At 45.7% G+C, this 26,979-nt stretch overlaps 1 protein-coding gene across 1 annotated transcript in view; it reads left to right on the forward strand.

Annotated features, from left to right (window-relative positions):
- USP13 (ubiquitin specific peptidase 13) overlaps nt 1-26,160 on the forward strand; it is a 110,308-nt gene extending 84,148 nt beyond the window's left edge. Inside the window, 7 exon segments of the mRNA XM_030216213.1 lie at nt 741-863; nt 5,683-5,709; nt 11,778-11,921; nt 18,177-18,343; nt 20,280-20,442; nt 22,296-22,380; nt 25,438-26,160. Of these exon segments, the coding sequence (XP_030072073.1) occupies nt 741-863; nt 5,683-5,709; nt 11,778-11,921; nt 18,177-18,343; nt 20,280-20,442; nt 22,296-22,380; nt 25,438-25,531 (803 nt within the window). The 3' untranslated portion in view covers nt 25,532-26,160.
- Nucleotides 26,161-26,979: the final 819 nt, after the last annotated feature.

Below are 26,979 nucleotides of genomic sequence, written 5' to 3' on the forward strand. Positions count from 1 at the left end.
CTAGTGGCTTCTTTGGGGGCAGCAATCAACCCCGCTCGTTCCTGCGCGCTGCCGCTGCTCAGTCGAAATAGCTGCTGAGGCCTCACATGGTAGCCTCATGAGACTGCTACAGGAGGTCCTGTCAGACATTTGGAGATTGCTCTTGCTTTTGTTGGTTCCAATCTCCAGTCACTCCTGTTTATGCTGGTTACAATCTCAAAATGGCCGCTGAACCTCCTGCGGTAGTCTCGGGTGGCTGCTGGGGGGGGGGGGGCAGGAGTGTCCTCGGCACCGGGCAGGAAGGAGTGGGGTTGGTTCCTGGTCCCGAAGAGGCTACTAGACCACCAGGGAGGACCTATGGGGGGCTAGGTCTCTGCCGGGGGGGGGGGGGGCGGCCCAGAGGGACCTGTCGTCTGTGAGGGTGGGCACGACACTTTTTTCATTTCAGCTTTAGTTCCGGCCAAAACTGAGCAATGTGTTTTGGCCACAGATTTGGTTTTGCTTGGCCTTTTACGCGAGGTCTATGGCAGACGTAAATTAGGCACACCTGAGTGCAGTAACCAACGTGTGCAATTATAAGGTATTCTATAACTTATGCGTGTAAGCAGGAGTAGATAAGTATTGAGCTGGGATGCAAAGGGAGAGCAGTGCTGTGGTGGGGGAGCCCTGTGTTGGCATGCTTTAATTTCCATCACTAGCACACTACTTTTGAATAATCTGTTGGGCTTGTGTGGTGACCCTGTGCTTCTTCTTGCTCGTAGATGTATCTATAGACATGCCAGACCTGCTGGACATCAATCACCTCCGGGCCGTGGGGTTACAGCTGGGTGAGGAGGAACTTCCAGACATTGCTCCGCCCATTATCATCCCTGAGGACCCTAAAGGTACCACTCTGTGCCCCCCCAAATTCCTTCTACTACCCCTCTTTGCTCTATTTATGTTGTGTTTGTATGAAGAGTAGGATATGCTTGGAATGCCCTCCCGCGGGAGGTGGTGGAAATGAAAACGGTAACGGAATTCAAACATGCGTGGGATAAGCATAAAGGAATCCTGTGCCGAAGGAATGGATCCTCAGGAGCTTAGTCGAGATCGGGAGGCGGGGCTGGTGGTTGGGAGATGGGGATAGTGCTGGGCAGACTTATATGGTCTGTGCCAGAGCCAGTGGTGGGAGGCAGGGATAGTGCTGGGCAGACTTATCGGTCTGTGCCAGTGGTTGGGAGGCGGGGCTGGTGGTTGGGACGCGGGGATAGTGCTGGGCAGACTTATACGGTCTGTGCCAGAGCCAGTGGTTGGGAGGTGGGGCTGGTGGTGGGAAGGTGGGGATAGTGCTGGGCAGACTTATACGGTCTGTGCCAGAGCCAGTGGTGGGAGGCAGGGATAGTGCTGGGCAGACTTATCGGTCTGTGCCAGAGCCAGTGGTTGGGAGGCGGGGCTGGTGGTTGGGAGGCGGGGATAGTGCTGGGCAGACTTATACGGTCTGTGCCAGAGCCAGTGGTTGGGAGGTGGGGCTGGTGTTGGGGAGGCGGGGATAGTGCTGGGCAGACTTATACGGTCTGTGCCAGAGCCAGTGGTGGGAGGCAGGGATAGTGCTGGGCAGACTTATCGGTCTGTGCCAGAGCCGGTGGTTGGGAGACGGGGCTGGTGGTTGGGAGGCGGGGATAGTGCTGGGCAGACTTATACGGTCTGTGCCCTGTAGAGCACAGGTACAAATCAAAGTAGGGTATACACAAAAAGCAGCAAATATGAGTTATCTTGTTGGGCAGACTGGATGGACCGTGCAGGTCTTTTTCTGCCGTCATCTACTATGTTACTATGTATATAACTGAATACATCTAAATGCTCCCTCTTTTGCAATAGTTTTCCTTTCTGCCATCAGTTACATTGCAAATCCTTAGTTAAAATTTATATTCAATTCAGTTCAAATCAATTCTTGTATACTTCTAATATCCCCTTTCCAAGGTTCAGTTTCGGTTTACGTTCTAGGTGAGACAAAAGCAAACAGTGTTAGAGTGAGGACTGAGCAACATTAGAGACCATTGGATTAATGCATGAGACTAAAAACATTAAGGAAAGGATAATGGATGATATTAGAAGTCATGATGGATTGTTATGAAGCAGCCTTTGGGAAGAGAAAGGCTTTTAGCCTCTTCCTGAAGTTGAGGTAGGTGTTTTTCTGTTCTGATGGGAACAGGTATGGCTGTGTATGTAAATTATGGAGAACAATGTGCTGATTTATAGAATTGTATTCATTTTGTGGAAAAATAATTTTGATAAAGATTTATGATTTGATATAGTTGTTATAATAATTGTGTTGGATGCATGTAGTATGACTATTGTAGAATATCTTGTACCCTGATATGTAGATTAATGAATATGCATGAGAGAGAGAGAGAGAGATTTGTACATAATGGAAGTGCTAGTCATGGAAACTTGCCTCATGAATATTCATTGTGAACATCCTGAAAACTTGACTGGCTGGTGTTCCCCCAGCACAGGTTCGAGAAACACTGCTCTCAGCTACGCTGTCAGACCAGTGGCGTAGCCAAGTGAGTTTGGGCCCCCCAAATTGAGGTGTCTGCTGCTTTGGCTGGCCAGGGTTCCCAAGCCCCCTCCTCCATGCAAAGCCTGGCAGTTGGCGGCACTTTTTCTGGGGTTGCTGCTGCTGCACCGGTTATCCCCCACTCATGTGCTTGATTTTTTTTTATGAAACAGAACATAGTAACATAGTAGATGACGGCAGAAAAAGACCTGCACGGTCCATCCAGTCTGCCCAACAAGATAAACTCATATGTGCTACTTTTTGTGTATACCTTACCTTGATTTGTACCTGTCCTTTTCAGGGCACAGACCGTGTAAGTCTGCCCAGCACTATCCCCGCCTCCCAATCACCAGCCCCGCCTCCCACCACCGGCTCTGGCACAGACAGTATAAGTCTGCCCAGCACTATCCCCGCCTCCCAACCACCAGCCCCGCCTCTCACCACCAGCTCTGGCACAGACCGTATAAGTCTGCCCTACACTATCCCTGCCTCCCAACCACCAGCCCCGCCTACCGATCTTGACTAAGCTCCTGAGGATCCATTCCTTCTGAACAGGATTCCTTTATGTTTATCCCACGCGTGCTTGAATTCTGTTACCGTTTTCATTTCCACCACCTCCTGCGGGAGGGCATTCCACGCATCCACTACTCTCTCTGTGAAAAATACTTCCTGACATTTTTCTTGAGTCTGCCCCCCCATGAATGTGTGAAAACTGAGAATGGGCGCAGGCTTCCCTCACACACGCTCAGTTTTATGAAAATCAAGCATGTACAGTAGAGTGGCCGGCATGTCAGCGGCCCATGAAAAGCGCTGCTAACTGCCAGGCTTCAGGTTGTGGAAGGCTTGGGGACCCAAGCCGGCTCAGATATATGGGGCGGTGGTTGAAAATTTTGTGCCCCCCTCCCCACTTTGGGCTCAGCCCCCCCCCTCCCCAAATCCAAGGTGTGGGGCTATGTGCCTGTGTTATTAGAAAGGAAAAATGAACTGCCTCGAGGTCTTCAGCGCCTCCTCTTGAGTAATAAATGCTACACAGAAATGTCAAGAGCGTGGCTGTACACATGTACTTAAAGAGCCATAAAATACTGGATTTGGGAGATTGCTGCCGGTCCCTCCATGGAATCGGTAGATGTGTAGGATTCAGCTGCCCTAACAGACAGCCACATTGCACTGTATTCCAGTGTGGACGGAGAAGTTATTAACCTCAGCAGTTTACGGAGGCAGAATCGTGTCCTTTGCGACACTCTTTGCCCTACGCACTGTGCTGCAGCCAAGCAGAGGAGACAGGGGGATAGGAAGCAGTTTTGATGTTCCTGTCTTGCTTGCGCAGCTCTCAGTAGGACCCTGATTAACCTTCCAAAAGAGCATGCTAGACTGGGTGACCCACAGGTATCAGCTGTTAGATCCAGCAGCACCAGTTCTAAGTCATCTTACATCCTGCTGTCCAGGCTGGAAGTTCCTAGGGCTTCGGCTGTAAATTTTAAATTGAAACACATAAACCATTTGAACTTCATTGCTCCTTGCTGCTTGAAAGCCTCTTGTATCTTGCCAGCGTCAGCCACCCAGAATAGCAAACGTTCTGCCTGCGAGCCATCCATCAGTTCTGCACGAGAAACTGGATTTCAGACATAATCCAGTGCTGGATCGTAGCCAAAGTAAATCACAGCCAACGTCGCAGAGCCGTTACTCAGCCTGTCCTCTTGGTCAGAGACCTCTGAAATTATTCTTGTGTCCTTCCCAGCAGATGACAATCTACCAAAATGCAAAACAAACAAAAAATAATCTTTCTACAGGGAATTGTCTCTACCAGATAACATAAAAATATGTTTCCAACAGTTACAAGGATAAATTTCCTATAATTACCAGTATTGTGGTTTCCATGTTGGTCCACTTTAAAGGTAATAAAAGCATAATGACAACAAAAAAACTTGTATATTGGCTGTACAGAAAGAGAAAATGATAAAAACTTACAAGAAATTGTAAGGATCATGCAGAAGCAAAATCTCTACACATTTAAGAGCACTGAAATTCAAATAACAGAGATATAATATGATGTCAGCATAATACAGGAAATGAGGGTGTGACCAGAGCTGAGAGAGAAGGGAAGGGCTGGGACCTGAGGTAAGATGAGTTTTAAATTCTGGGCGGCAGGATGGCGAGGACAGAGGACTGTTGAGGGAGAAGTGGGCTGGCTGGGGTTGGAACCGGAGCAGGAACCGACGGTGGGTTAAAATATTGGGGGTGCTCGAGCACCCACAGCACCCATGGAGTCGGTCCCTGCAAGCTCTGTCCCCATCCCAGCGGTTACTGCGGGTCCCCATCCCATTCTCTAATGCAGATCACTGGAGGATTTTTTGTTCTAGATCCACCTCAGATCACAAACAAAGATGTTTGCTTGAAAAGTGCCAGGAGGCAAAAGGTTGCCTTTATCCAAACAAAACAAATGAAATTAACTAAGTGAAGGAAAGAAAACTCAAAATAATACTCAGGACTGGTACCCTAACATAGACTGAGCAGAAGTATATAAATATTTGAGCAGTAAATAAACAAATGGGGGTGGGGGGGATTCTATATAAGGCGCCTAAAAAATCCGCACGGAAAACATTTCCGCCTAAGTGTATTCTATAAGCAGCATCTAGATTTAGGCGCAGTATATAGAATACGCTTAGTAGACACCCTGGCGCCTAAATCTGTGGCCCTTAATTTACACCAATGAAAACATGGCATCAATTCCGGCATGTAGATTTAGGGTCAGAAGATCATTTTCTATGACAGTGTGCATAAATATTAGAACGCCCACGAAATGCCCATTTTCTTGCCCATAACCACGCCCCTTTTTGACTGCGTGCATTAGAATTTAGGCGCTCTGCGTTACAGAATGCGTTTAGCGAGTTGGGCGCGTAAATTCTTATTGCCAATTAGTGCTCGTTATTGCTTAAGTGTTAACAATGCTGATTGGCTTGTTAAGCCAATTAAGCGTGTCGTTATAGAATACGCTTGGATTTCGGCAGGGAACGCTAGGTGCGATATATAGGATCCGGCAGATAGTATATTATTAAACTGAATTGTAGGAGCCGGATGTGAACACAGCCTCTGCCTTCCTCAGCCCCATTGCTTTGTGCATCTCATTATGTGTGGTTTTTTTTTTTTTTGTCTTTTGTTTCCAGGTCGCTGGATGAACCATTTCATGGATTGTACGTATCTCATTTTGGTTCTGTTTTATTTTGTGTCAGGCCTCTTCTATTTGTCTCAGCAGAGACACCCCAACAGCACTGTGAATGATCTGCTTCTCACAGTTATCTGCTTGAGGTTCACCAATGTCTGATTTTCAAAATGCTTCAAAGTACAGCTTTCCTAGGACATGGAATCCTCTCTATAACGCTGCTCTGTAGATAATTCTAGAAACTTGAGGAGTGGGGGTTTGTTTTTTGTTTTAATGAGGAGATGGTCTCATGAATGGCGATTAAGAATTGAGAAGGGCGATGAAAATGATAAAGGGGATGGGATGCCTTCCCTATGAGGAAAGGCTAAAGCGGCTAGGGCTCTTCAGCTTGGAGAAAAGATGGCTGAGGGGAGATATGATAGAAGTCTATAAAATAGTGAGTGGAGTGGAAAGGGTAGACATGAAGCGTCTGTTTACTCTTTCCAAAAATGCTAGGAATAGGGGCATTCAATGAAGCTATAAAGTAGTAAATTTAAAACGAATCGGAGAAAAGTTTTCTTCATTCCACATGTGATTAAACTCTGGAATTCGTTGCCAAAGAATGTGGTAAAGGCGGTTAGCTTAACGGGGTTTAGAAAAGGTTTGGACTGCTTCCTAAAGGAAAAGTCTATAGACTATTATTAAAATGGACTTGGGGAAAATCCAATGCTTATCTCTAAGCAGCATAAAATGTTTTGTACTTTTTCGGGATCTTGCCAGGTATTTGTGACCTGAATTGACCACTGTTGGAAACAGGATGCTGGGCTCGATGGACATTTGGTCTGTCCCAGTATGGCAATACTTATGTACTTATGAGTTCAGTGGAGTTGAGTCAGGTGACAGTGATCTTATGTCAAACTTTTTGGAATGCAGAGCCTTAAAGAAAGGATCCGATGTCTTAGGATATCTCAAAAGTGTTCATAGTGCTGTATTTATGTGATGTCATAATTATTCTTTTCTTTTCTAAATCTCTGCTTATGTAACCTACAAACAGCAGAGCTGAGTTGAGCCTGTGAATGTCAGATGAGTACAGTTTTCACCTTCAGAAGCGCTGGACAGAAATATAGAACTGCAAGGCCCCTGTATTTGCCTAGTGGAGACCCCAGTTAATCTCTGGTTTTCTCTTCACACCTTTTCACAGTGAGGGATCCTCTGCCTTTATTCCGACTACAGCTGCTAGGATGTGAACGGAGCAGTGGCGTGGCTGTCAGCTCTGCCAGTCCCCTGTCCCCTCTATTACTTCCTGTTCCGGGGGCACAGGACCGGCGGAGCCGACAGCTGCACGACTGCTTCGTGCACCCCCTTGGTAGGAGGAACAGTAGTGAGGGTGATTCAATTCGGGGGTGGGGTGGGGGTATGATGCGCTATGGGGGTGAGACGCTCATCCTCCTTTTGAGCCCATGCATAACTCCCAGTTATTACAAATTATTGAATGTTAATTAGTTTGCGTGCAGATCTGTGATCTACACCCAAATTTCTGTGCAACCTGTATAGAATCTGGGGGATTATTTCTGTGTTGCTTTGTTTACTCTATCAAATCTCTGTAGTATACCCCATGTGCAGTACGCTGGAGCCAGAAATGATCTAAACATAGTTCTTCACATGTCTCTTTTGCAAGGAGCAAACAAATTCACATCAGACACCCATAAATAGGCATAACTAAATACTTGGCTTTTTATTAGCTGCAGGTGACAAATCAGGAAGTCACTCAGGTTGAGCTGCTTTTCATCAGATGACAATCAGAACAATTAGAAGATAAGCAAGCAAACAATCATAATAGAGTGGCCTAGTGGTTAGGGTGGTGGACTTTGGTCCTGGGGAACTGAGGAACTGAGTTTGATTCCTCCACTTCAGGCACAGGCAGCTCCTTGTGACTCTGGGCAACTCACTTAACCCTCCATTGCCTCATGTAAGCCGCATTGAGCCTGCCATGAGTGGGAAAGCGCAGGGTACAAATGTAACAAAAAAAAAATAATGATCAGCTAGAGGCACAAAGGAACAAGCACGGTGGTGGTGGTGGTGGGGCTCCTCATCTCTGTCCAGCTCCTGGGGACTGGAGCGAGTTCAATCATAAATGCCAGCTGTATGTCACAAAGCCTTCTGCAGGCCTTGGCACCAGCAACTGTACACAAGATGTTTCAGCAAACTGTTCTGACCAAAAGTTCTAAGCCAAGTCCCAACAGAGTGTCCCTGTAGATGTTAAGAACATAAGCATTTGCCACACTGGGAAAGACCGAAGGTCCATCAAGCCCGGTATCCTGTTTGCAACAGTGACCAACCCAGGTCACAAATACCAGGCAAAATCCCAGAACAGTAGAATACTTTTTATGGTGCTTATCCTAGAAATAAGCAGTGAATTTTCCCCAAGGCCATGTTAATAATGGCTCATGGACTTTTAGGAAGGTATCCAAACATTTTTTTTTTTTAAATCCTGCTAAGCTAACTGCTTTTACAACATTCTCTGGCAATGAATTCCAGAATTTAATTATATGTTGTGTGAAGAAATATTTTCTCCGATTTGTTTTAAAATTACTACTTTGTAGCTTCATTGTGTGCCCCCTAGTCCTAGTATTTTTGGAAAGAGTAAACAAACGATTCATGTCTACCCGTTCCACTCCACTCATTACTTTACAGACCTCTATCATATCTCCTCTCAGCCATCTTTTCTCCAAGCTGAAGAGCCCTAAACGCTTTAGTCTTTCCTCATAGGGAAGTTTTCCCATGCCATTTATCATTTTTGTCACCCTCCTCTGTACCTTTTCTAATTCAAGACATTATAACATCCTTATTTTTGTTTTCCATTCCTTTCCTAATACCTAACATTCTATTTGCTTTCTTAGCTGCCGGTACACACTAAGCAAAGGGTTTCAACGTATCATCAATGATGACACTTAAGATCCTTTTCCTGATCGGTGACTCCCAATGGGGAACCTTGCATCGTGTAGCTTGGTTTCCTCTTTCCCACACTTGCTCACATTAAACGTCATCTGCCATTTGGATGCCCAGTCTCGTAAGGTCCTCTTCAATTTTTCACAATTCTTTTGCGATTTAACAACTTTGAATAACTTTATGTGGTCAGCAAATTTAATTACCTCACTAGTTATTCCCATCTCTAGATCATTTATAAATATGTTAAAAAGCAGCTGTCCTAGTACAGACCCCAGTGGGACCCCAACTATCTACCCTTTTTCGTTGAGAATACTGACCATTTAGCCCTACTCTCTGTTTTCTATCTTTTAACTAGTTTTTAATCCACAGCTGACCTAAAATGGAGTCCAGACTGATGTCTCGAATAATGAATATATACAATAAGGATTAATCTCTCTGTATCTGAGGTGATGCCTCCTGTAGCCAATCAGAAACAGAAATATTAAAAAAAAACATGTTTTACAACAGGTGTCTAGCTGGGCAGAGAAAGATGTTTCCTATCTCACTGTGCCTTATAATGCCTTTCGTGAACTGTTAAGAAGGGGTCAAGCATGTTATTTTTTTTTTTTTGTACTAGCGTGCATCACCATGTGTGACTTGTCTCTGTAGATGGAGAAACTAAATCTCGATTCCCTGTGTCCCAAAGCTTTGACCCAAGCCGTGGTTTCTGCTTCTGCTGCTTATACTTTTTATCATTCACATTAAGAGTTTCAGCTCCTTCTGTAATGAATGATGGCCCCTGAGATCAGGGGCGTATCTGGACTCTGGCGGTAGGGGGAGCCAGAGGGAGGGGGCACATTTTAGCCCCCCCCCCCGGCGCCACCGGTCCCCCCCCCGCCATTTCCGGACCCCCCCCCTCGCCACCAATGACACTCTCCACCCCCTCCCGCCGCCGCCAACCCTCCCCCGCTGCTGTCACTTACCTTTGCTGGCGGGGGACCCCAACCCCCCGCCAGCCGAGGAACTCTCTTCCATGCAGGCTGCAAGTTGCAACGCTTCCTGTTCTTCTGAGTCTGACGTCCTGCACGTACAATGCGCAGGCCGTCAGACTGAGTTCCAAATTCTGAGTCTGACGTTCTGCACGTTGTACGTGCAGGACGTCAGACTCAGAAGAACAGGAAGCGTTGCAACTTGCATCCTGCACGCAAGAGAGGACTTCGGCTGGCGGGGGCTTGGGGTCCCCCGCCAGCAAAGATCGGCTACGGGTTGGTGGCGGGAGGGAGGGGGAGGTGGAGAGGGTCTGTGGTAGGGGGGTCCAGGGCAAAATCTGCGGGGGCCCCTGCCTGAGATGTTCTGTCTCTTTGGGATCCTTTTACTATTTATTTATTTATTTATTTATTTGTTGCATTTGTACCCCACGTTTTCCCACCTATTTGCAGGCTCACTGTGGCTTACATAGTACCGTCAAAGGCGTTTGCCCAGTCGGTGGATAACAAATCCAAGGTTGTATAGTGATCGTATGAGGTATAAGTGGAGGATTGGGATGGATGAAGATTGCGTGTTGTCCTGTTCGATCATAGTCATGCTGTGTTGGTCGTACTAAGGCATGTAGGCGCCTATGTGCATCCAATGCGCATCAATTTGGAACTATCGCCCGGCTATTGTGAGCCCCGGGCCGTAACTCCATTTGTTAATGCGCGGCCGAAAATATTTTTTATTTTGTACCGCATGGCGCTAACCGGGGTGGTAATCGGCAGTGTATGCGCGTTGATAGCGGGGATGGGATGACTTCCCTATGAAGAAAGACTAAGGAGGTTAGGGCTTTTCAGCTTGGAGAAGAGACGGCTGAGGGGAAACATGATAGAGGTATATAAAATAATGAGTGGAGTGGAACAGGTGGATGTGAAGCGTCTGCTCACGCTTTCCAAAAACACTAGGACTAGGGGGCATGCGATTAAACTACAGTGTAGTAAATTTAAAACAAATCAGAGAAAATGTTTCTTCACCCAACGCATAATTAAACTCTGGAATTTGTTGCCGGAGAACATGGTGAAGGCGGTTAGCTTGGCAGAGTTTTAAAAGGGTTTGGATGGTTTATTTATTTATTTATTTATTATCTCATTTGTACCCCACAGTTTCCCAACAACGTCAGGCTCAATGTGGCTTACAATGCACCACAGAGGCAGGCGCCAATGTAGTAAAATAAAACTAATACAGCAAACCTACAAGAGATAATGGGGAAGAATAGGAATGGATGGAGATAGAGGGCAAATTGTGAGGGAAGAGGGAAGGGGGATATGTCCAAATGTCTTTAGGTCGGTGTGTTTCCAGCAGTGGAGTCACTGGGAGAGCCCGCAGGGGTAGGCACTTCTGAATAACATGGTCTTCAGTGATTTCCGGAAAGTTAGATGATCTGTAGTGGTTTTGATGGACCTCGGCAAAGAGTTCCAAAACTTGAGTCCCAATGAAAGAGACGGAGGTAGCGTACGCAGTCTTGTACTTGTCCTTTAGGAACTGCAATGGAGTCAAGTCCATAGACCGCTACTAAATGGACTTGGAAAAATCCACAATTTCGGGAATAACATGTATAGAATATTTGTACGTTTGGGAAGCTGCCAGGTGCCCTTGACCTGGATTGGCCGTTGTCGGGGACAGGATGCTGGGCTTGATGGGCCTTTGGTCTTTTCCCAGTATGGCATTACTTATGTACTTATGTTGATGATTCATGCCCGGTTAATGCATGAGACCTTACCGCTAAGTCAATAGATGGCGGTAAGGTCTCAGGCCCAAAATGGATGCACACCAATTTTTATTTTGCCGCGCGTCCCATTTTCAGCCCCCCCCCCCCCCAAAATGGCCTTTTTTTGAAGGTGCGCTGAAAAATGGACCTGCGCGCGTCCAATACACGCATCTACAACAGCGCAGGCCATTTTTTGGCGCACCTTAGTAAAAGGACCCCTTTATTTTCAACTTTAACAAGGCTGTTGTCTCTGTATCAAAAGCTGTGTCTACCATCCTAACTTAAATCAGCGTTTACTCATCCGGTCTGTATACTAACTGCATAATGATGGAATGGTGTGGTTCTAAGAAGAAAACCTTATGCATGATATCAGAGAGTTAAGACAGAATCTGACAACTGTAGGACCAGATACATTTTTTTTTTGTTTTCATTCACATATGCCATTTTTATAGCTCCTGAAATAGATGAGTCCTCCGTGATGCAGCTGGCGGAGATGGGCTTCCCACTTGAAGCTTGTCGGAAAGCTGTCTACTACACAGGAAACATGGGGGCAGAGGTGGCCTTCAACTGGATCATTGCACACATGGAGGAACCTGGTCAGTAATAATTTGGGTGCTGATCTTTTTGGTATCGGATTTCTGTCAGGGTAGTAGCATTAAAAAAAAAAAAAAAAAAGGACAAAGGAAAACAATTGTCACTCCTCAATAATAAACTGAAACAGCAAAGGGAGTGAGCAAACCACAATAAATCTTACCACAATTATCTTTCTATATAAAAGGCACCACCAACGTTCTAAATGAAGCCTCCAGCCGGAAGTGAGAAGGGGGAGAGATATCCGGTTTCCCCATGAGTGTCTGCCCCGCCCTCGCTCTCTCTGTAACACAAACAGTGAAGGAAAACACAGCAAAGCACGAAATCAAATCGCTCTCTCTGTAACAGTGAAGGACTCAGAGGGGGGAGGGGCGAGAGGGCAGAAGCCCTCACTATCTCTGTAACACAAACACAGCACAGTAAAGCAGGAAACTTAACACTGAAGGACTCGACTCCGAGGGGGGAGGGGACAGAGAGGACATGTAACAGGACCCTCGGCTTAGTAAATCAGGAGACGAGAGGCAACTGGTTCCGGAAGCAAGACAGCTTTTATTGCTAGCAATGTACAGCACTGAGTTCAGTCTCTGGATACTGTGTGTCAGAAATCAGCTGACACTTACATTTATACCTCCCTTGTGGGCCTGCACATTAGGCCCCTTATGCATCACAGTTGGCATGCGCAGTAAACATTTGTAGTTCTTGTAGTTCTTACAGTACATACACACGTCACAGCACTGAAATGAAACTGGCAAGGAAAACGAAACTTCTAGCACACACACATAATCACACAATGCTTCTTTCACAGAGTTGGTTAAATATGCACAAGTCTTGAGGTAGTCCTGTCGGTTCTGATCCGGCAGCAATGCAGGCCAGATCCGGCCGCCACTCCTACAGACAGACAGCACAGGGGAAGGGAGAGAGGGCAGAGGGCAGGGACACACACACTCCCACATGCACACAGAAGAAAACCTTGCTAGCCCCCGTTTCATTTGCATCAGAAACGGGGCTTTTTTACTAGTAACATATAAAGTGGTGAGAAACAGAAACATTTTTTAAATTACCAAAGCGCCCAAAATGGCTTGACTGGAAAAGGTCAGATAGGAGGCGTCATAAAGCAAATCAAATAGGTTATGTGATCTATAGCGCTAAGCTATTCCAGATCTGCAGCATATCATATGTGTTAATCACGTGCCTCCTATACTGAACCAAAATTTGTAGAATAATTACATTTTTATTATTTATTTTCAATTTTAATCACTTTGTAAATGACCTGTACAATAAAATAAAAAATCAGCGACCCAATACTTAGCTAATACCGCAATGCCACCGCGCTGTAGAACAAGTCGAACTCCCGACGCCTAGAAAGAGGAAACCATGGCGTTTCGGTTCAAATGAACCTGTTTCTGGGGGATTTTTAATTTGGTCGCTGGGCAAATAACAAACCGCTATGCTCGGGCGGCAACCTAGATTACTAACGCTTACTGGCATTACCATGCTGAAATGTAGGCCTGCAAACTTACACCCGGTCTATGGCTGACAAAAATAGGAGTACTTAACTGCAGGGCCGGTTTTAGACATGGTGGGGTCCAGGGCAGAAATTAAGGAGGGGGGCCCCTGATCCCCCTCCCCCACGATCTCCCCACCTGCATTGCTGCTACGTGAATTGTGGCAGAGAGGGAAAGCTTTGGGGCAGCTGCAGGCAGCTTGTGAGAATGGCGGCCACGCCTGGGCCCCTCTGAAAAGGGAAATCAATTTTTAAAGAAGGAAGGGAAGAGGAGACGGACTGTGGTGGGCGCATCCAATTAATGTGCGCATCTTAATTGAGTAACGAACCAGACAGCGATAATAATTGGCCGACAACAACCAGTTATCGCTAATGTGCAATAATTGGAATTTGCGTGCAAGTCTTTTTAAGTGTATTCTTTAAAAAAAAAATGGTGCGTGTAAATTCTAAAGCGCATAGCTGAAAAGGGGAAGACATGCCTGGACCATGAGGCCCCCTGAAGCTGTGGGGTCCAGGGCACCTGCCCTGTTTGCCCCCCCCCCCATTTATTTATTTAGATTTTGCTCACACCTTTTTCAGTAGTAGCTCAAGGTGAGTTACATTCAGGTACTCTGGATATTTCTCTGTCCCAGGAGGGCTCACAATCTAAGTTTGTACCTGAGCCAATGGAGGGTTAAGTGACTTTGCCCAAGATCACAAGGAGCAGCAGTGGGAATTGAATTGGCCACCTCTGGATTGCAAGACCCAGTGCTCTAACCACTAGGCCACTCCTCCACCCCAAAGAATCTTGTTACTCTTTGGGGTTCTACATGGAATGTTGCTACACTTTGAAATTCTGCATGGAATCTTGTTATTCTTTAGAATTCTAGAATCTTTATTTATTTATTTAGATTTTGCTCACACCTTTTTCAGTAGTAGCTCAAGGTGAGTTACATTCAGGTACTCTGGATGTTTCTCTGTCCCAGGAGGGCTCACAATCTAAGTTTGTACCTGAGGCAATGGAGGGTTAAGTGACTTGACCAAGATCACAAGGAGCAGCAGTGGGATTTGAACTGGCCCCCTCTGGATTGCAAGACCGGTGCTCTAACCACTAGGCGGCCACTTCTTCACTCCAGAATCTTGCTATTCTTTGGGGTTCTATATGGAATGTCGCTACTCTTTGAGATTCTGCATGGAATCTTGTCACTCTTTAAGATTCCAGAATCTTATTTAGATTTTGCTCACACCTTTTTCAGTAGTAGCTCAAGGTGAGTTACATTCAGGTACTCTGGATGTTTCTCTGTCCCAGGAGGGCTCACAATCTAAGTTTATACCTGAGGCAATGGAGGGTTAAGTGACTTGCCCAAGATCACAAGGAGCAGTAGTGGGATTTCAACCAGCCACCTCTGGATTGCAAGACCGGTGCTCTAACCACTAGGCCACTCCTCTACTAGCAACATTCTGTGTAGAATCTCAAACAGTAGCAACAGAATCTAAAATAGTACCAACATTCCATGTAGAATCTTTAATAGTAGCAACATTCCATGTAGAATCTCAAATATTTATTTATTTAGATTTTGCTCACACCTTTTTCAGTAGTAGCTCAAGGTGAGTTACAGTCAGGTACTCTTGGATATTTCTCTGTCCCAGGAGGGTTCACAATCTAAGTTTGTACCTGAGGCAATGGAAGGTTAAGCGACTTGCCCAAGATCACAAGGAGCAGTAGTGGGATTTCAACCAGCCACCTCTGGATTGCAAGACCGGTGCTCTAACCACTAGGCCACTCCTCTACTAGCAACATTCTGTGTAGAATCTCAAACAGTAGCAACAGAATCTAAAATAGTACCAACATTCCATGTAGAATCTTTAATAGTAGCAACATTCCATGTAGAATCTCAAATATTTATTTATTTAGATTTTGCTCACACCTTTTTCAGTAGTAGCTCAAGGTGAGTTACATTGAGGTACACTGGATATTTCTCTGTCCCAGGAGGGCTCACAATCTAAGTTTGTACCTGAGGCAATGGAGGGTTAAGTGACTTGCCCAAGATCACAAGGAGCAGTAGTGGGATTTCAACCAGCCACCTCTGGATTGCAAGACCGGTGCTCTAACCACTAGGCCACTCCTCTACTAGCAACATTCTGTGTAGAATCTCAAACAGTAGCAACAGAATCTAAAATAGTACCAACATTCCATGTAGAATCTTTAATAGTAGCAACATTCCATGTAGAATCTCAAATATTTATTTATTTAGATTTTGCTCACACCTTTTTCAGTAGTAGCTCAAGGTGAGTACATTTAGGCACGGGACAGAGAAATATCCAGAGTACCTGAATGTAAGTCGCGTTTCCCGCTCTATGTGCTACTCTATAAAACTTTAGGCGTGGTTTTATAGAATAGCTTATTTTTTAGACGCTGTTTACAGAATCTGCCCCTATACGTGCCGTGGAATTTTATTGTAGAAGTTATCTCCGTTCCAGTAAAACCCTCGAAAACAACTCTCCGGGAAGCCAGTGAGAGAGTATATTGGAACAGAGATTTCTTATAGCAACGGATTTTTTACAGGATCGAGGCTACTCAAATATAATTGGCCCATTGACCCCTGAGGCAAGCCTACGGTCAGAAACGCGGCCATGTCGGGTCGTTTTACATGACTTTTATCATAAAATTCCATTGTTTTTGGATTCCTGTTCACATTTGCCTCATTCCTTTCTTGTTGATGCTTAATTTTCTGTGAGGTATTTTTTCCCTCTTTTTTTTTTTTTTTTTTTTTTAATTATTTTTATTAAATTTTGCAATTATACAATTTCAAAACATCAAAGCAAGAGCGTGAGTGTATTATACAAAAATCAAAGCTGAGTTTTTCAATCAACGCTATACACTGCTAAGTAGCAAGTGAAAGAAAATGATCTAACGTTTTCCGTTTTCTAAGACCAACAGGTGGTCCTAAAGAGGAATACGAAATAAACTGTTCATATTTCTTGCACAGTAAAATCCAATTCCACCAAAGATATACATTAACTTGAGCATTGTCCTTCCAATGTGAGATTATTCATTTTAATGCGACTGATATTAAAAAGTCAAACAGTAGTTTACCCTCCCTTGAAAGAAAAAAAATGGAATTCCAATAGATTTCCAAATAACAAACTTTGGTGAAAAAGGTGCTTGAAAACCAAAACTTTGTTTACTTATCCCAAACATCAGACCAAAACAACGTGCCACTGAAAATGCACTGATCTGCATGTGTTCTTTGGATCAATTAGCAAAGGTTACTAGAGATCCCATTTGAAAATTGAGCTATCTGTGTCTGTCCCTTGCTGCATGAAACCCTTTATGCATAGGCGTAGTTTGACTGTTTCATTTGGGGGGGGGGGGGGGCAAAGAATGGGCGGAGCATATTAGCATATCATTTGCATATATACATATGCAAATGAATATGCTAATATGGGGGAAGGAATTGAAATTTACAGGCAAAATATCACAGATGCACATTTCAAAAAGCTGACACATTTCAATTAATAAAGTATGAATAAAATACTTTTATCTACCTTTGTTGTCTGATCATTTAGTTTTTCTATTCGCTTTGGTCCCAGTGTCTTCTGTTTTATGCAGTGTCTTCTTTCCAGTAGGCTTCCCTCTGCTCCCCACCCTCCCAGTCCCATCCATCTCTTGCTCCTTCCCTCTGCTCCCCTCCCCTCCCAGTCCCATCCATCTTCTGTTCCTTCCCTCTGCTCACCATCCCTCCGTTCCATCCATCTTCTGCTCCTTCCCTCTGCTGTGCCTGACCTCTCCCAATCCCATCCATCTCCTGGTCCTTCCCTCTGCTCCCCACCCCTCCCAGTCCAATCCATCTCCTGCTCCTTCCCTCTGCTCACCATCCCTTCGTCCCATCCATCTTCTGTTCCTTCCCTCTGCTCAACATCCCTTCGTCCCATCCATCTTCTGTTCCTTCCCTCTGCTCAACATCCCTTCGTCCCATCCATCTTCTGCTCCTTCCCTCTGCTGTGCCTGACCTCTCCCAATCCCATCCATCTCTTGCTCCTTCCCTCTGCTCCCCACCCCTCCCAGTACCATCCATCTTCCTTCTACTGCCCCCCCCCCCACGAGGTCCAAGATCGTGACTCCGTTTACCCCCTCTCTTCTTCCCTCCCTCTGGCGCAGGCAACAGTCTTCAGCTTTTTCAGCGTTCCTGGCAGCGGTAGCGATGTACACGCTGCCTTCGGTCTGCCCCGGAAGCCTTCTCTTCAAGTTCCTGTTCCCACCTATGCAGGAACAGGAACTTGAAGAGAAGGCTTTGGGGCAGAGCCGAAGGCAGCGTGCACATCGCTACCGCTGCCAGGAACGCTGGAAAAGACTGCTGCCTGCGCCGGAGGGAGGGAGGAAGAGAGGGGGGTAGACGGACACGCTCCTGTCCTTATGCTTGGCTTCCCTGCCCTCTCTGTCTGCGTCCCGCCTTCCTCTGACGTCAGAGGAAGGTGGGACGCAGACAGAGAGGGCAGGGAAGCCAAGCGGATGGAGAGGAGCGCGTGCCTGCATGTGTTTTTTTTTTTTTTTTTTTTTTTTTTAACTAATGGCGCGGCGGCGCCTCGTCGTCGTTTGGGGGGGGGACATTGCCCCCCCTCGCCCCCCCAGTCTACGCCTATGCCTTTATGTGATGGTTCGTTCGCATCCTCAGGCCTTCCCCGCGGGCTATGAAAAAGGCTCTTGCGCACTTGAATGCGTTTCTTGGACGCGCTCTTCGTTCCCTAAAGAATAATACCTGTTTATCTGGTGCAGATTTTGCCGAGCCCTTGGCGATACCTGGCATGGGCGCCGTGGCTTCAGCTGGCACAGCTGCCGTAGGACCTCTTACATTGGAAAACCCTCCCCCGGAAGAGAGCATAGCTATCATCACTTCCATGGGCTTTCAGAGGAACCAGGCCATTCAAGCACTAAAGGCCACAGTGAGTAATTTTTTAAAATTGAGATTCAGCTCACACCAAGGGCAGGGGAGGGTGGTCGGGGTGGACTGGGAGTGGCCAAGCATTTCCTTTCAGTTCTGTACCCGCACACTTCCACTGCTGCCCCCTCCCCCAAACCGGTCTATACTTTTACTGGCAGGGATGCTCAAACCCCGCCAGCTAAAGAGATTCTCTGCTGGAGTCCCCACCTGTGCTGGTGGAGCAACGAGAAAGCCGCAGGGTGCTCCAGCCTCCAAAACCAACATTGGCGACTGGAGTACCCCCGCTGGCTTCCTGCTGCCTAGACAGCAGGGTGGAGGATCAGGCGGGGCTTGAGTGTCTCCGCCAGCCAGGCATCCGAAATTGGGGGAGGGGGGCAAGGCCCCCATGTCCCCCCCCCCCACCCATGACTATGCCCCTGGCTCACATCTTCTTCAATAGTTCCTCAGGATGAGTTAGTCAGTCACAACAGGTATTTCCTTGTCCCTGGCGAGTTCACAGTCTAAGAGCCCTGTTTACTAAGGCACGTTATCGTTTTTAATGCGTCTACAATTAGCTCTCGCGCTAACCGTCTATGCGCCTATAGGGCTATTGTAGGCGCGTACATGGTTAACGTGCATTAAGCACTACAGACCGCAGTCAGTCTTGCCTGTTATAAACCCTTGCGTTATTTTTGCAGCTCTAGTTGTACAATCTCCAGTTCTTTATCGATAGCTGCCTTTTTCACTTCATTTTAACCCTTAGACACCTACTGCTGGTAGAGATTCATTCCTGTCTAATATTTTCAGAGCTTAGTTGGACTTTTTTCCAGCTGTACAGTTGTTACTGGACAGTGTACATAGAGCATGGCAGGAAACTGAAAGTTTGGAAGTCACAAGAGCACAGCCCTCTCCAAGATGGGTTCCAGGAGAGCAGGAGACCAGTCAGTTATCATCAGCTTAAAAAAAATGGATTTGGGGAAAGAGAGAAAACGCACAGAACTAATGTGGCTTGTTCGATAGTGTGTTGGATTGTTTTCAAGGGAAATGACCAAGAATAGTAATTCTGGATCCCCTCTGCCCCTTATAACTGAGGAAATTTGTCCTTAGTGAGGGCCTCAAGCCTGTACACTGTGTAACCATATGACCCCAGGACTACCTGGGAAATACGGGAGATAGAAGACTGATCCTGTTGTATTATGAGATCTCTAGGCAAGACTGCTGTCAGCTGAATATTGACCCCTTAGGTTATTATATTCTGTAGCCTGGGAATATAAACTGTTCATTTTTCTTCTTGGAGTAAGTGTCTGACTGGTGTTCTGAGGGATGGGAATTCCTGTCTCAGAACAGAGCTTCGAGGCCACCCCATCAGCCCTGTCTGGAGCTCTTCTGGGGAGAAATCTCCTCTCTCCCCCCCCCCCCCCCCCAGCCACCTAGTGCAGGCAAGAGCCAGAAATTTGGATCTACCTGTAAAGAGAAATGTGACTTTAATAACTAATGCAATTAAAGTGATGCTGTCCGAGGCAAGGAAGCCAATTAAAATAATTATCAGTAACCCGAGAAACACCAAATTTAGAAGGTTGTGTGCTGCTAGTAATATTCTCATTCCGGAAAATGAACTCTCTGTACCTGACTGCTTAAATTACTCTGTCACTTATGAACTTTAATGCAATACCACTCTGTACTTCTCAAAACGGCAATGGCGATGGCCATTACGGCATAATGTAAGCCACACCGAGCCTGCAAATATGTGGGAAAATGTGGGATACAAATGCAACAAATAATAACTATTATTTTGAAATGTTTTACTCACGCACACAGTCTGAAGCTGTGAAGTCCCATGGGATCTTATCCTGAAACCTCTCTTAATTTTGCTCAGTTTAAAGTCGAGATTCTAAGATTTGGGTGCTGTCATGCCCCCGATGACTTTTGCCTTTTTTCTTCTTTGTTTAAATTGCTAGAAAAATAATTTGGAACGAGCACTGGAATGGATCTTCTCCCATCCAGAGAGCGAGGAAGAGAGCGAAAGCACTTCAGATGCTGTGGAAACGGAGAACAGCGCCAACACTAACATGACAGCAGAAATCCAACCAGAGGGACCCCGCGTTAAAGATGGGTCTGGAAGTAAGTGATTCAATGGTACATCGGCTGAAATCCCAGCCTCTCGGGTGCTGCTGCTATGATTTTGTCTGGTCCCCGCTTTGTAAGAGGCAGTGGCGTAGCTACGGGGGGGGGGGGGGGGGGGCACGGGAACCTTGGCCCCCCCCACCCCAAATTGGCTCTGAGGTTCCCAACCCCTGCCAGCTAAAGCGTTTGTCCCACACTGGTCTCACATTGCCTGGTGCCCTGTCCTGTTTTCAGTCGCTGTTCATGCTCGTTTTAATGAAATGGATGTGGGAGAATTATGGTTCTCCAGGTTCAAATTTTGGTAATTTATTTCTTCATTTTACAGTGAAACCTCGGTTTTCGTTGACGTCGGATTTCGTCGTTTTCGGTTATCATCGATTTTTTTTGCGAAATTTTTGTGTCTGATTTCGTCGTTTTCGGTTATCGATTTTTTTCGCGAAATTTTTGTCTCGGTTTTCGTCGGTCACCTCGGAATTCGTCAGTAAATGTTCATTGGCTGGCTGTTGGTGTGGAAGGCGGGACGGGATAGCGATTTGCGGATGTGGTGCGTTGTAAGTAGTTGCTGGTTGGGGACATGCACTGGGGGGGGGGGGGGTAGGCGGTGGTAAGCGGGGCAGGGGGATCCAAAGTCCTTTTTTTTTTATTCATTTAAAAGAATTTAAAATGCCTCGGTTTTCGTCGTTCTCGGTTTTTGTCGATTATTTTCGGACGAATTATCGACGAAAACCGAGGTTTCACTGTATTTATTTATTAGGATTTATTTACTGCCTTTTTAAAGGAATGCACTCAAGGGGGTGTACAGCAAGAACAACTCAAAAATAAGCAATAGACAATTACAGCAGTAAAAATATTCAAATAGCAAATGCAAAGTATGGCGTAGTATACTACGTACAATGTCAACACAGTACGTAATAGAACATTTTAATTGACAGTGTTAAGGTATAAGCAAAAATGGAACATATAGATAGGTAAGAGAGTAAGAGGAGTTAGAAAATAAGGTGACTAATTTAAAGAAAGTTGCCCATTAGGTCAGAGAAATGGTCAAATATTATCTCAGCTAGGGTAGGTGTGGATAAACATGTCCTGCTGCAGTATGTGCAGCCCATGTCACTCCTTGTGTGTGTGAGTAAGACTAACAAGTTAGTTAGTTAGTTCTTCCTGTAAAGGCCTGCTTGAAGATTCAGGCTTTCACCTGCTTCCTGAAGTAGAGATAGTCCTGTGTTAAGCGGAGCCTTTCAGGCAATGCATTCCAGAGTGTGGGGGCTACTCCGGAGAAGGCTCGCTTGCGGGCATCACATCTGTAATGTCTTTTGGAGAGGGTGTAGTTTGGGAGGACCTTAGTGACCTTGGAGGTGTGTAGAGGGAGATCCTGTTCTTCAAGTACTGTGGGCCATTTTCTTTAAGTGCCTTGAGATTTCGCACCTGCCTGTCCTCATCTGGGGCCTGGCTGGCGATTGCAATATGAATTCTTCATTTTGGGGATTAAAAGGCACCGAAGCCCGGATTCTCTAAATGGTGCCGAAATCTGGGCGCTGGAAAAGATCAGCGCTAAGCACGATCCTGTAAAGGGCACGCTTTAGTGCCGAATTCCACGCCCATCTCTGGGTGCCAGACTTAGGCCTGCTGAAATGGGTTGTGGAGTAGTTCGCGGTCAGATGGCGCGTTCAAATCTAAATCATTGCCAATTAACTTCAGTGACTGATTTTTAACATCAATTAATTGGCTCGTTACACAATTTGGGGACCGTATTTAGAATCCGGGGGTCGGTGTCTAGTTCTTATGAAAACAAGAACTCGTAGTGTACAGAATTGGTTATGGACTTAACATCAATATTTGCCGTTTCTCTTCAGGGTACGAGCTCTTTGGCTTTATTAGCCATATGGGACCATCCACTATGTCTGGCCATTACGTTTGCCATATCAAGAAGGAAGGACAGTGAGTTTTACCAAGAGGGAATGAAAGAGAGGTGTAATAATTCATAATGATTTCTTGGTGTAACTGATTTCTATGTGTTTATATTAAATACAAGATTAAGGGCCCTGTTTACTAAGGTGCACTAGTGTTTTTAGCGTGTGCTAACTGTGTAGATGCCCATAGGAATATTATGGGTGTCTACACAGCACACGCTAAAAACTGTAACGCGCCTCAAGCGCGGCTTAGTAAACAGGGCCCTAAGCAATGTACCTTTGGCAAAGTAAATGATAAAATATGTGGGAAGTCATATAATTTAATATTTAAAGATACATTTCACGGTTGAAGTAATTGCTTTGGGATGTTTTTGGGGACAAAGCTTTTGCGGACTGTTTTTTTAAAAAGAATTCTTTCAATAAATAGAAAACTTGGCAATTTACCCGAGAGAGTAAATTTCCTGTCCAGAGGGGATGATTGCTTTAAAAATGCCTTTCTTAGGGTTGGTTTGGGATCTTGGGAGAGATGATATTGTTTCTGGGGGTTAATTCACTGCATTTGTAACTCAGACTCCCAATAGTTCCCATTTTTTTGGGAACAGTTTGGCAAGGGGATTTCCACAGGCCACAAGTGGATTTTCCAAAATCAGTCTGCAAGCATTATAGTGACTTTGAAAAGCAGTTCAGAGGATTTTCAGTTTCAAAAATCTATAAAATTTTGGGGTCCTATTAATGTTTTTTTACACTTTCCCAATCTTGGAATTGTTGAAGACTCAATGTATATGTATATTTAAAGATTTTATTGGTGAAAGAAGCAAAGGTTACATATTACATTGTCATCTCTATACTAACAGTCTGGGTGTTGTTATGCATACCTCTCAATTTCAATACAGTTCACCATATTTTTTTCACTTAATTAAGGGATCCTTTTACTAAGCTGTAGTAAAAAGTGGCCTTAACACGCACTTATGCAGGATTTTTCCACCCACTAAGGCCATTTTACCACAGCTGTAAAAATGGCCTTTTTCTAGTTCTTGCATTAATGACCATGCCCATGTGCTAATCCCACGCTAATCAGTTCGCACGCAGTAATTGTCTTAACCGATTAGCATAGGAACACCCACTCTCTGCCCCCTAGACATGCTCCTTAAAAAAAAAAATGTAAACACTTTTATAGTGGGTGTACATTTGGCACTGTAGGGGGTCTCTTCCTGCTGTCTCATCTTTGCTGGTCTGAGGCCTGGTTAGGCCTGAATCATAGGAGCCGACTCTGCGGGTGCTGTGGCTGCTTGAGCACCCCCAAATATTGAGAAAATTCCTTGTATGTGTCCAGGGAGGGGTTATTTCCACTGGGCTTAGCACCCCCAATAATTTTGAAAAGTTGGCTCTTATGGCCTGAACCATCTTTGCTGAACCAATATGGATTCTGCAGCTTGAGGCCTCAATACAACATGAAGCAGCTTCAGTGTCTACAGCACTTACCCCAGGACACCTGATCACGACACGCCATACGCCATTTAAAGCTGCATTAGGTGTGCGTTAGTACCTAGTGCAGCTTAGTAAAAGGGCCCCCAGATCCTTTACCTTTTCGTGATGTTAGTCACCACTCTTTTGTTTTCTACTGGTCTTAGAATGCCCCAGAGAACTTGTGTAAAGAATGTGCACAGTAAGATAAGTCAGAAAGTATAAGCAAGCAAGAGTAGAGGCTGACCAAAGACGAGTCCAACGCCGGAGATGGTGCTAAGAAACTCTTTATTACTGCTGACAAAGGAGTGCTTGACACGGTCCGTGTTTCGGCGTCACAAAACGCCTGCATCAGGGGTCATGTTAGTAATTCAAAGCTATGTGCTGTGTTACCAAAACTGCCCGAAGGGCATGCGCTCGAGTGAGAATCCAAATCAGCTTTCCCCGGTGGGGTCTGCTCTATATCTCTTTGAGCTGATACCTTTGGGCAGTTTGGTAACACGGCACATATCTTTGAATACTAACAAGACCCCTGACGCTGGCGTTTTGTGACGCCGAAACACGGACCCTGTCGGGTCCTCCTGTATCAGCAGCAATAAAGAGTTTCTTAGGACTATCTCCAGCGTTGGATTCGTCTTTTGGTCAGCCTCTATTCTTCCTTGCTTGGACGATTTGACGTAGAGGTTTTTTTTTTCCTATTTTGGTGTTCCAGTCAGAATGTATAAGCCAAGTGTGTATATCTTAAATGTGTGCACTGGAGCTCATTACTTCCTGTAGAGCTTTGCCAATATCCATCAAATTTTCAAATGCCAATATTTAAATTTGCTTACTGTGTACTTTGTCCCATGTGTAGACCAGTGGCGTAGCCAGTATGGGACCACGGGGGCCTGGGCCCCCGTAGATTTGCCCCTGGACCCCCCTGCCAATGACCCTCTCGACCCCCCCCTCCCGTTACCAACCCGCCGTCGCCTACCTTTGCTGGCGGGGGACCCCAACCCCCACCAGCCAAGCCAAGGTCCTTTTCTTCCCAATCCCGCGCAAGGCTTCGTTCTAGTCTGACATCGTGCAGGACGTCAGACTAGAACGAAGCCTTGCGCAGGATTGGGAAGAAGAGGACCTTGGCTCGACTGGCGGGGGTTGAGGTCCCCCGCCAGCAAAGGTAGACGACGGCGGGTTGGCGGTGGGAGGGGGGTCAAGAGGGTCATCGGCGGGGGGGGGGGGTCAAAGTTGGTGGCAGGGGGGGTAGTTCAGCAAGGGTGGGGGGGGTCGGCGGCGCCAGGGGGGGACTAAAATGTGCCCCCTCACCTCGGGCTCTGGACCCCCTCCCGCCGAAGTCTGGCTACGCCCCTGGTGTACACTGATACTTTAGCGCAAGTGTGACATTCTCAGGTAGCTTAAGCTGCCTTGCCATTGGCTAGTACTTGTTGATGTCACAAGAGTGCAGCTACAATGATAACTTTGCACGTTCTAGAACTAGCGTCAACTGTTTGAAGTTATTTTAACTTACGTTCTGTGCAAGTATATGACTCTTGTGTAGAGTTATAAATACAGATCACTTGCTGATTGATTTTTTTTTTTTTTTTTTAATGTCCCCTGATTTATTTTATTTTTATTTTTTCAGGTGGGTGATCTATAATGATCATAAAGTTTGTGCCTCAGAAAGACCCCCCAAAGACCTGGGTTACATGTACTTTTATCACAGGATATCTTGTTAGACCTCGGAAACGGTACTCGATCTATGAAAGCCATACGTGATTTTACAATCTGCCAAGAAAAGCATTAAAAAAAAAAACCCCGAGAAGTTGGACTGCCAAGGGATAGAGAAGAATGCATTGGAGTATTTATAGCTTATTTAAAAAGATAAAATAATAAGTGGAGACCCTTGTTCCACATCAGGGAAATTTTTCTATTAATGCTGTAGACTTTGATTTTTTTTTTTCATTTCCCAGTGCACCTTGTTACCTTAAAACCCCACAGAATAGATGCAGTGTCTGGAGCCAGGAGATTGCAAAGTCCATTTTACAGCCTCTAAATGACCTGTGTTCTTACTGCATGGGTCAACCGTGTGCCCCCTTTAAAGAGCTGAAGTCAGTAGGAATCGGTTATTGCATACAGCTGGTAACAGAGGGAAGACATTTCCTTCCAGTGTCCTCAGAACTGTGCTGCCTCCACCTTAATGCCTTTATTACCATGGAAAATTGAAATGTTGAACGTGGGTCAGACTTACTGGCATTATGCAAAGATTTGAATGCTAAATTTGTAGAAGAACTGGAGGTTAACCCACATACATTTTATGCGGATTCAATAAACATTTTGATTGAATCACTGTTCTACCATATTAGGACACTGTGTATCAGCTACGTATTATTTATCAGCTCATGCCTAGAGAAATAAGGCCAAAATGACTGTGTCTGCATGTGTTTGCTGTTTTGGGAATGGGCACACACTTGAATCCGTGCTGTGGTGCGAGTCTGTATCCTGTTAGAAGGTTAATTCCTCTTGCTTTGACCGAGGTTGTGACAGTTTTGTGTATCAGTTATTAGGGCTTTTAAGGATCCCAGCCCCCCCGTCTCCCCCGACCTCACCCCATATTGTACAGGTATTCACTCTGGGCCAAAATGTCAAGCTTCCGTGGACCATCCTCAGCTCAGGCCTCACCTTTGATCTTGGGACGGGACGACTACCCTATGAGGAGAGGTTAGGACGGCTAGGACTCTTTAGCCTAGAGAAAAGGCGGCTGAGGGGTGATATGATGGAGGTTTACAAAATAATGAGTGGGGTAGAGCGGACAGATGTGAAGCGTTTGTTTACACTTTCCAACAATAATAGAACCAGGGGACACCAGGTGAAATTAGAATGTGGTAGGTTTAAAACAAATCGGAGAAAGTGCGTAGTTAGACTCTGGAACTTATTGCCGGAGAAGGTAGTGACGGCAGCTGGCCTTGCTGAATTTAAAGGGGGTCTGGACAGATTCCTGAAGGAAAAGTCCATTGATCGTTATTAAATTTTGGGTTTTTTGCCAGGTTCTTGGGGTCTGGATTGGCCGCTGTCGGAGACAGAGTGCTGGGCTTGATGGACCTTTGGTCTTTTCCCAGCGTGGCGGTGCTTATGTGCTTATGGCCAAAGAAAGAGATTGAGGCGTGAGTTTGATACATTAAAGGTC

The sequence above is a fragment of the Microcaecilia unicolor genome, chromosome 10 (genome assembly GCF_901765095.1).
Source record: "Microcaecilia unicolor chromosome 10, aMicUni1.1, whole genome shotgun sequence".
NCBI lineage: Eukaryota > Metazoa > Chordata > Amphibia > Gymnophiona > Siphonopidae > Microcaecilia > Microcaecilia unicolor.